The sequence below is a fragment of the Corvus cornix genome, chromosome 28 (genome assembly GCF_000738735.6).
Source record: "Corvus cornix cornix isolate S_Up_H32 chromosome 28, ASM73873v5, whole genome shotgun sequence".
In the NCBI taxonomy this organism is placed as follows: domain Eukaryota; kingdom Metazoa; phylum Chordata; class Aves; order Passeriformes; family Corvidae; genus Corvus; species Corvus cornix.
This window is the reverse complement of record NC_046356.1, coordinates 3,064,835-3,074,425: the sequence shown is the minus strand read 5'-3', so window position 1 is coordinate 3,074,425 and position 9,591 is coordinate 3,064,835. Positions and strand designations below refer to the sequence as shown.

Sequence of the window (9,591 nt, the reverse complement as noted above, 5' to 3'; positions counted from 1 at the left end):
GGTCTCCCCCTGAGCAGGACCCTGACCACGGGACCCCTGGCAGCTCCTTCTCACAGGGATAAACACAGGACAGCACCCACGGTCCAGGCAGGAGGGGCAACAGGATCTTGGAATGAAAAAGCCCCCCAAACACCAGGCACAGCACAGGGGGGGCTCACTGGGCTCCCTTCTGCTCTACCCAAGCGCAGCACCCCAACAGGAACTGCACTGGGAAGACTGGGAGAGTGTGGGATGACTGGGAGGGAGTGCTGGGCTTGGGGCTTGGCTGGGGACTGCATCCCCAGGGGTCTCAGAGGGCTCCCTGCAACAGGGACGTGCTCCCACCTCTTCCCCCACCACAGCCCCTGGCTCTGGGCTCCAGTCCCTGCTGCAGCTGAAGAATGTTGATCCAAAGCGCTGGGAGGAAAAGGAGGAGCAGGAGAGGAAGGGAAAGGAACGGACTCCAGTGATTAAGCTAAAAGCATCTTCTCAGGAACTGGAGGGAGCCGAGGATGCTCGGACGCTCCGGTTTTAAAATGCACTTTAAATCATCTGGGCCTGGTGTATTGAACAGGGTGGGGGGACACAGAGGGATGGCCAGGGGACATCTCAAGACCCTGTAGGGACAGGGAGGGACCCCCAGGGCAAAGGCAACTGTGCAGTTTGGGGATAAAGAAGCGCTTTCCCAACTCCTAGTAGGTGGCCCCAGGGATGCAGTGATGGGTGGTCAAGGTCTGTGGCCACGCAGAGGGTGTTAAAGAAACCAACGTGGGCATCTTTCACTATAAAAAACAAATCTTTTATGTAAAAAATAAACCTAAACAAAACCCACAACCCCCGCTGCCATGCTGTGACAATACAAAAGGCCGAGTCCCCAAACACCGTGAAAACAGAGTTGCTGGATCCAAATATATATAAATTGTTGACTGACGAGATTGGAAATAGCACCTTGCTGGCCCCCCCCACCCCTCCCCAGTGTGACCCTGCGCCCCAAAACCACCACCTGTGCTCCAAGCCCAGCGACACCCCTGGGCCCTGCCCGCCAGACAGAGCAGGAGCCCCATTCTCAGCCCTGGTAGCCAGGGACCCCCCACCTGTCGCAGCAGCCCCCCCCCCCCACCACTGCACCCCCGGAGCAGGAGCTGCTCAGCCCCTGCTGTCCCAAGCACGGGGTCCGGTGGCACTGAGCAGCAATCCGCGGAGCAGGGTGGGTGGAAGGGGGTCTCCAAAATCCAATCTCAAAGCGGTATTGAGAGAAAAACACTTTTCTGTCTGCACTGCAGGGTCAAGTAACGAAAAGAAACAAAAAAGGGGCAGGGGAAGAGACGGGGAATGAGCAGGAGCTGCATCCTGAGCCCTCCCAGGAGCTGGCAACGCTCCTCCTGCAGCGGCCGCCCGAGTGCCCCCCGGCCCCGAGGCGGGGTGAACACGGTCCCTGTGCTGTCCCCTCGCAGTCCCCGCGCCGGTCTCAGTCCCGTGTCACGGAGCGGGTGAAGGCGGCAGCGTGTGCCGGGTCGGGGAGGTGAGCCGGGTGCTCGCAGCCGGCTGGGCGGTGCCCGAGGGCGGGCAGGTTCTTCCCCAGGAGCCAGACAGGGAGAGGCGGAGGGGTGCGAGGGCGGGGGGAGCCTCTTCACTTGGCTGGTTTGGTGATGATGCGAGTGGAGAAGTCAAAGAGGTCCTTGTTGATTTTCCGGAGGTTGCTCACCTCCTCCTCCAGCTCGCTCACCTGGATCGTCAGGTGCTCCTGGTCTCCCACCAGGTTCTGTGACACGAAAACACAACAGACAAGTGTCAGGGCCTCAGCTCTGGCAGGCACAGGCTGCTGCTCCCCCCTCAGCAGTAAACCGCAAACCCTTCGGTCCCCTCCCTTCTCCTCCTCGAACTGCAGCCCCTCCTGCCCATGTCACCAGCAGATTCCAGAGCTCTTTTCCCGTTCCCAGCTCGCTCGGGGCCTCGTGAGTCAGATCAGCTGACAAGGATCCCCTCCCCAAGGGGTCTGTACCCGACTCCCAGCCTGGGAGCAGCTCTCACCTTTTCCCTCGTTGAGTACATCTGTGAGTACATCCTCTCTGCCTTCTCCAGGTAGCTCTGCCCAGGCTCCTGCAGGGATCAGAATGGAGGGGTTGGCAGAGCAGACAGACCCTCTCCCCCATGCCCCTAGACTGGGTTCCCCATGGCAGGAACCCTGGGTGATCCTGCTGTCCCCTCCGCCAGGCAAACAGCCCCTTGGCCTGCTGCCACCAACCCAACAGGGAGCTTATCCATCAGCTCTGGCAGGACTGTCACTGTCACTCGCCCAGAGACAGATGCTGGCAGAGGGGAGCAGCTCTGGGGCCACTGGCAGAGAGGCTGCGATGGGCAGGACACCGATGGTGTGTGACCCTCCCTGCCTGGGGACAGCCACACTGGGACCGAGGAAGTGGTGGGACAGCAGAGCCAGCCCATGCTGCAGCACGGGGCTGAGAGGACAAATGACTGCAGCAGCCAGGATGGGGAGGAAGCAGGAGGGAGCAGGAACAGGTCTCACCAGCTGGAGGAGAAGCTTTGCTCCAGCACAACCCCTCCTGGCTGTCTGTGCCCCCTCCCCAGCTGCCCACTGGCCCCCAGTACCTGCTGGTGCAGCCCCAGGCGCAGCGTCACCCCCTCGGTGCCCGGCTCGTCGCTGCTCTCGGTGCCATGCAGGTGTCTGCTGAACTTGGGCAGGGGCACGCTGGGCTTCCCATCGGGGTTGACCATGTTGGAGGGGGCCAGCACGATGAAGGCGTTCGTCACTGGACCTGTGATGGGACAGAGGGGATGGGTCAGGCTGGACCCTGGTGGATTTGAGAGGCAGAGGCCCCGGGTAGCCCCGAGAACAGCGAGTACAACCCTGGCACAGGCAGTGGTCAGGACTCTCCTCCCTCCCCAGCAGCTCTCCCTGCCCGGGGCTGTGGCTCTCAGGGCCAGTTGGCACTCCCGGGGGAGCAGGGCCCGGCCTCCCCCCACCCTGAGCCGCCATCCATCAGCAGCTCCGTGCTGCCACCATCCATCACAGCTCTCAATGGCAGAGCTGATGAGCGCGTTAATTACCGCAGTTACCCACGGCTGCCGCCCCCTCCCAGCTCCTGCTCCTCCCAGCTCCTGCTCGCTGGGAGCCCCCCACGCCCTGTCAGACACAGCAGCCCCCAGCCCCCCTCCAGCAGGCACAGCAGCTCGGCCACTGCTACCACAGCCCGACCATCCATCTCTCCTGGCCAAAGGGAAAGGTGAAGAGGGTCCAGATGCACCTGAGAGGGGGCTGCTGGTGCTGTGGAGGAGGGTGTGGGGTGAAGGAGGGGTCCTGGGGAGGCCTAAGGCGGCTCAGAGCTGCTGGAGGATTTTGGTCTCTGCAGAGCAGATGGACACAAGCAGCTCTGACATGGATGAGGGCTCTGTCACCACCATCTACCCCTCCAGAGCCTGCTCCGAAATCTGATCCTCCCAGGATCCAAGGTTGGGTCTCACCAGCAGAGCAGAGGCTCTGCTGAGTGCTGGGCCCCAAAGCTGTTCCTGGCCAACTCTGATGGCTTCACTCCCTCCTTAGAGACCAGACATTTGTGCTCCTGAGGCATGTGCCCATCAGTGAGATTCCCACTGCACTGGCAGCTCATGGAGCAGTTTGAGAGGAAGGAACAGCAAAGATGGTCAGGAGAAAATCTTGGGAATGAACCCAGAGTTTCCCAAACCTGGTCACCACCCAGACATAGCCCCACAGCTTCTCTGGGGCCCCTGTGCAGATGCAAGTCCGGTACCAGATCACCTTGCCCCAAGGCCTGGGGCAGCAGGCAGTGGGTGACCCTAGGCCAGCCTGGGCACGGGGACTGGGCTTGGCTGGGGGGACACAAATAACCCAGCTTCCAAGACAGAGCTGCCAGCAGCACAGATTGGCCAGAGCATCCCAGGATGGCCTTGCAGGACCGAGACCTCGGGGATGGTCTGTGCCATGCTGTGTTTGCAGAGACAAGGATGGAGCTTGTGTGACAGGATAGGAATTGAGGCCTGGAGGGATTTGGGGGCAGCACTGGCTCCCAGCCTCATCCCACAGGTCTCCTGCTTCCCCCTGGAGTGGTGCCATCCACACCGAGTGACCAGGAGCAGCCCTGCCTCGCCAGCACTGCCACAGCTCATTACCCGGGAGCAGCAGCCTGACTTCTCCAAGTCCACCCGCTCTGCCCCCACCAAGGACAAGCCACCCTTGGTGACACAGCCCCCCATGCCTGGCCTGCCTGCCTGGCCCTCAGCCACACTCCAGCTCCTTGGATTTATTTGCAGTAGTGCTGAGGGGAGGGCAGTGGGTCCTGTGTGCCCGGCAAGCGGAGGGACCGCGCTGTCCCGAGGACACCGGGCCAGAGGCTGCTGTCACGTCACCATGTCAGACCCCTGTCACCTCTGCCCTGGGGAGGGAGTGGGACACACTGGAGAGGCAGCAGACAGACCTTGCTGGGGGGCTCACGCTCACTGTTCAGAGAGGTCAAAGGGGGACAGGGATCCATGGAAAGGGGGCTGGGTTGGGGCAGCAGATTCCCCCAAGCTGGGAGGCTGCAGGGCCCCGTGGGGACAGCTCAGGGGTGCTGGGCTCCCAGCCCATTCCTGTGCATACGCAGCACAGCACGGTCATGCAGGTGCCAGGGCTGCTGGGGAAACCAAATCCCTGCCCACAGGCAGCAGAGGCTGCAGAGCTCGGGGTCAGCCCAGTCCTACCCCTCCTGGGAAGAACCTGGTCTGTCCACTCTCCCCTGCAGCCTCGGGAGGACTCCAAGGCCCGGCTCACAGCCAAAGCCCGGCCCCCCCTGCTCGGATGACTCACAGCTCCATTCTGTCTGTTTTCACCCTCTAGTGCCCGCGGCGCCAGGCTGGATGGGCGCTGCAGTGGGTCCCAATTAGGGATGGTCCTTGGCAGCCAGAGGGGAGAGCAAAAGGGTCTGCAGGCAGCCTGGCTTCCAGAGACTGCCCTGAGGCAGCAGCTCAACCCTCACAGAAGAACAGGGTCTGGCTTTTCCCACCATCACCTTTGGGGGGGGTTTGGGCCATGCCACAGTCACTGTGGCACCAGGGGCCAGAAACCACCACAACTGGGGGAGGAACCCAGTTAACAACAGGAGGGGTAAATCCCTCTGAGGTAGCTGAGGCACCCAACTGCTGCTCCTGCAGTTTACTGGAGCCATCAGACTGAAATCCCAGACGGCTGCTCATCTGGGATTCACTTCAGGCCCCGTGAGCTCATGGGCACTCACTGCCGGGGTCACAGAGCTGTCTCCCCTCCAGACACAGCTGGGGTGTATGTGGGGTGACTGCTCCCTTGGGAAAACAAGGAGGAGGATCCTGAGTGGCCTCAGCGACAGGGTGAAATCCGTGACTCACTCCCGACAGAGCACAGGGGGTTGTTAACACACGGGGCAAGGTCATGGCACCGCTCCAGACAGCCTCGGCTCCCTCAAACGCCTCTGCCCTTCCCAGGGTGTGAGGCAAGGGGCAGAAACACACCTGGAGTGCCCAGGGCAGCACAGGTGAGACAAGCAGTGGCCTCTGGCAGCGAGGATCCTGGAGATAAGGACATTCCTACCTTTGTGATTCATCGTCTTCAGGCACTGCTTGCTCTGGATGTCCCACAGCCTGACGGTTTCGTCGTGAGAGCCAGAGAGCAGGAGGCTGCCGTCTGTGGAGACTGACAGACATGTCACCTGGTTCCTGGAATGGGGAAGAGGATGTTTAAACTCAGGATGACCCCAGGACTGCCAGAAGCTGGTGAGGTGGGCAGATGGGGGCAGATGGTACGTCTGGTTCCTCACCTGTGCCCTTTGAAGACCTTCCCGTTCTCCCGCTCTGTCTGGAAGGTCCGGTCTCTCTGGACCGGCTGCAGAAATGAAGGAAGGAAGAAAGGAAGGAGAAGGGTTAAAATTCAGGAAGGCTGAATCCAGCAGGTTCATCACCATGTCTGGAGGGGGCAGAGGAGACACAGGGGAACCAGGCCCTCCCATGCCCTGGCAGGTCACACCAGTCCCAGTGGGGAGGTGACCGTGGCTCAGGGTGACAGGGCACACCTGCAGCCCCACACACTCACCCAGGTGCAGAGGTCGACCTGGAAGATGGACCCGTCCATGCCCCCGCAGAACATGTGGTACTCAGAGAGGTCCAGAGTCACAGCCATGATCCCCACGTCGAAGAGCACGGAAAGCAGGAGCTCCCCAGAGGAGATTTCCCAGAGCTGGAGTGAGAGGGGACAGGAGAATCAGGGGTGAGAATGTTAATGGCTGCACTGGAGGAACACTGACACCCTGGCATCCCACCCCAGCGTCCCTTCCTGGCTGTGGCTGGGAAACTGAGTCCAAAAGCAGAACCAAGGAGCAGCCTCTCTGTGACCAGGAAAGAAGTTTCCCAGGCAGCTTCAAAACAGCTCTGAACCCTCTCTGTGGCCATCCTGCCCCCAGAACATCCCCTGCCCCACAGGCTCCAGTCTGCTCCTCTCCCTGTAGACATCAGCAATGGAAAACAGAGGAGCTGACCCCGAAATTCCCAGGACAACAGGGACTGCAGCAGTCCAGCCTGGGGGCAGGTGCAGAGAAACTGCTGTTGTTGGAGAGGCAGAGCCCAGGTCTGGCAGCTCTGAGTCATTGCAGAGACAGCCAAGAAATTCAGCCACTGCAACCCGGGCAAGCTTCGGGACAGCTTGGGGACAGGGACATCTTCCTGCTACCTGGCTTTGATCCCGCAGGGTCTGGCACCTCTGAAATGAGCCTCACCTTGGCTGTCTGGTCGAGGGAGGCGGTGGCAGCCCGTGCCAGGGGCCCTCCGAAGCCGCAGCACAGGTCGGTGATGGGGAGGCTGTGCCGGGACCAGACGTGCCGGGGGTCAGGGATCTGGGAGGGCTCTGCCTGCAACACACTGTGGGGAGAGCAGAGACGGGTGGGTCAGCCAGGACAGAGCCCCACAGGGAGCTGGGCCAGCCTCTGCTCCCACTGGGAATGCCTCTCCTGGCTGTAGGGACCAAATGGGACATGGGAGCTGCTGGCAGCCCCGGCACACAGATACCGAGGCTGAGGGGCTGAGCTCCCTAACCCAGGGGGACAAAGATCCTCGGTAAAAGGCACAGTTTGTCTGTGTCACCCAGGGAAAGAAGTCAGAGCCATATGCCCATTCCCAAGAAACCCAGGTGAGTCCCCAAGGAAAGGCTCCCTGCCTGCAAGGAGGGCACACACCCAGCTGTGGGCTCAGCTCCTCCAAAATCCCTGTGCCCCCCAGCCCCCCTTACTTGTAGAGGTTCCACACCAGGGCCAGGCAGTCCTTGGCCCCTGAGAGGAAGTGGCTGCTGTCGTCGGTGAAGCAGAGGCACGTGAGGTCCTGGTAGTGTCGGTTCAGGATGGCGAGGAGGTTCCCATTGGACACCTGGAGCGAAGGGAAGGGCAGAAAGGTGTCAAGGATGTCCTGGGATAATGTGGCACCCTGCCCTTGATGCAGTGAAGGGAGAAGAGTGGGTTCTGTTGCCCACACGAGCCCGTTTGCACCTTAGGGACAGTGACTGACATCACTGAGGTACAGCTGGAACAACAGCAGGCACTCAGGGCCGCAGGGGAACTCGGCACACGGCAGTGGAGGAGGTCCAGGCACACCAACTCTGGAAGCCAGAGATGCCAGAGCTGTTTCTCTGGTCAAGTCATGAGTGTGCAGCAAAGATTTCTTGCTCACTCTTAATATTCATATTACTTTGGCAACTTCTTCCCTCTTCCCACAGGTCCTCAGGAGGTGGAAGTGGGGTTATAAGAGCTGCAGGACACCCCAGGGGTGGCTCATGGTCCTGGGCCAGCAGGGGCTTTAGGGTGGACAAGGAATTCCCCAAACCTGGAGCATTCCTTGTTAAAAGGCACCACTGCAGATAGGGAGGGAACCAAGAAGCAAAGGAGTCTCAAATAAAATAAGAGTCTACTTCTTCCCATGGTCTGAATTACACCCAAAAATCAAACCCAACCTCAATTCAAGGGGTTTCACAGACCCACAAATCCAGGGCTCTAAGGGCTGGTTCCAGCTCCATGATGGTTTCCATGGAGCCTCTCCAACATGCCAGAGGGACAGTGCCATACCCTGGACACATCTGTGGGTGATGGGAGCTGGAGCAGGGCCCAGCTTGGAGCATCACAGGCAGCAGCTCCCACTGCAGGCTGAGCCCCCTGCTCCCTCATCAGGGATTTCATTCCAGTGCTGCCACAAGCACATTGGTACAAGCAAAGCCCGATGAGTTCAGGCAGAGCCACCCACACCATGAGGCTCAAACCTCCCCTGGCACGGGGAGCTCTCCAGGTGAGGCATCCTGGGGTTTAATCCCGGGCTCAGGACAAGCTACTGCTTTTATTTGCTCACTGGTGTGCTGGGAACCCAGCGTAATCCCGAGTAATCCAGCGGTAATTAACCAGCAGGACAATGACCAGAGCACAGCAGGGTCTGCTGGCACCCTGGGCACACACAAATACGCAGCTGAAATGTGAGAGAAGCACTGAAGGAAAACCAGGTCCTGTGCTGCTGCCTGGTGGGGGCAACACCCGACCCCTGAGGCATCGCAGATGCTTGGAAAGAGGAGAAGGAGGCAGAGTGAAGCCTCTCCCTGGATTTCTCCCACTCCTACTTTGACGAGCTGCCTCACAGGCTGTGGGCAGTACAGCCTTTGCCTGCTGTGGCACCCCAGGATCAGGATTTACAGACATCTCAGGGATGGGGACACTCCCTGACTGGCCAGGGTGTGAGTCTGTGTGGCCCCGAGCGTCCCAGCACCTCCGTACCTCCCACAGGTAGATGCTCTCAGCCACCCCCGCCAGGACGTAGAGCCCGTTGGGAGAGGCGGTCAGGCAGGTCACAGGCCCGGGGCAGATGATCTTCTGCTGCAGCTGGTCCTGGGACAGAGACAGCACAGAAAGGCTCAGAGAGGGGAAGGGGCTGCAGGCAGGGCCCCCCGACATGGGGGCTCAGGGGGATCACTGTGAGGGTCTCTGCAAAGAGAGGGATGGGGGGCACCTGCCCGTGGTGATGGGGGTCGGAATGGAGGGAGGGAGGGCCTGAGGGTCTAACCAGGGACTGGGGGGGTCTCTGTGGAGAGAGGGGCCATGGGGGTCTCTGAGCACAGAGGGGAGTCTCCATGAAGAAAGGGGCCATGGGGGGTCTTTGTGGCGAAGAGGGGCCATGGGGGGGGGGTCTGACCATGGATTTGGGGGTCTCTGTGGACGGAGGAGCTCCTCATCACAGGGGCCGCGGGGTCCGCACGGAGGGTGGCCCCGTCACATCCCCACGGGGCCCGGAGTCCCCCCGCGAGGCCCGGGGGCGTCCCCCGAGCCGACGCCGCCCGGGCCCGCCCGCCGCGCCGGTACCTTCCTCTGGAGCTCCCAGACGTTGATGTAGCTCTTGCCGAGCTGGGCCCCCAGCAGGTGCTCGCCGCCCAGCAGAGCGAGTCCGCGCGGGCCGCTGTTGCCGCGCGGTACCCGGGCAGGGCCGAGCCCGAGTGCAGCTCCCAGACCGAGCAGTTGCAGAGCGGCCCCGCCGCGTCCGACACCAGCGCCACCTCCATGGGCGCCGCCATCTTCGCGGTCCGCCAGGGCCACAGAGAGCGCGGCC

At 61.3% G+C, this 9,591-nt stretch overlaps 1 protein-coding gene across 1 annotated transcript; it reads right to left on the bottom strand.

Moving 5' to 3' along the window:
• Positions 1–1,085: 1,085 nt before the first annotated feature.
• WDR18 (WD repeat domain 18) lies at positions 1,086–9,591 on the bottom strand. Its single transcript, XM_039566409.1, is given in 11 exon segments — positions 1,086–1,741; positions 2,011–2,079; positions 2,590–2,756; positions 5,561–5,685; positions 5,787–5,851; positions 6,059–6,202; positions 6,738–6,879; positions 7,247–7,380; positions 8,766–8,876; positions 9,348–9,451; positions 9,454–9,591. Coding segments are annotated over 11 exon segments (1,296 nt in total). The 5' UTR covers positions 9,557–9,591; the 3' UTR covers positions 1,086–1,609.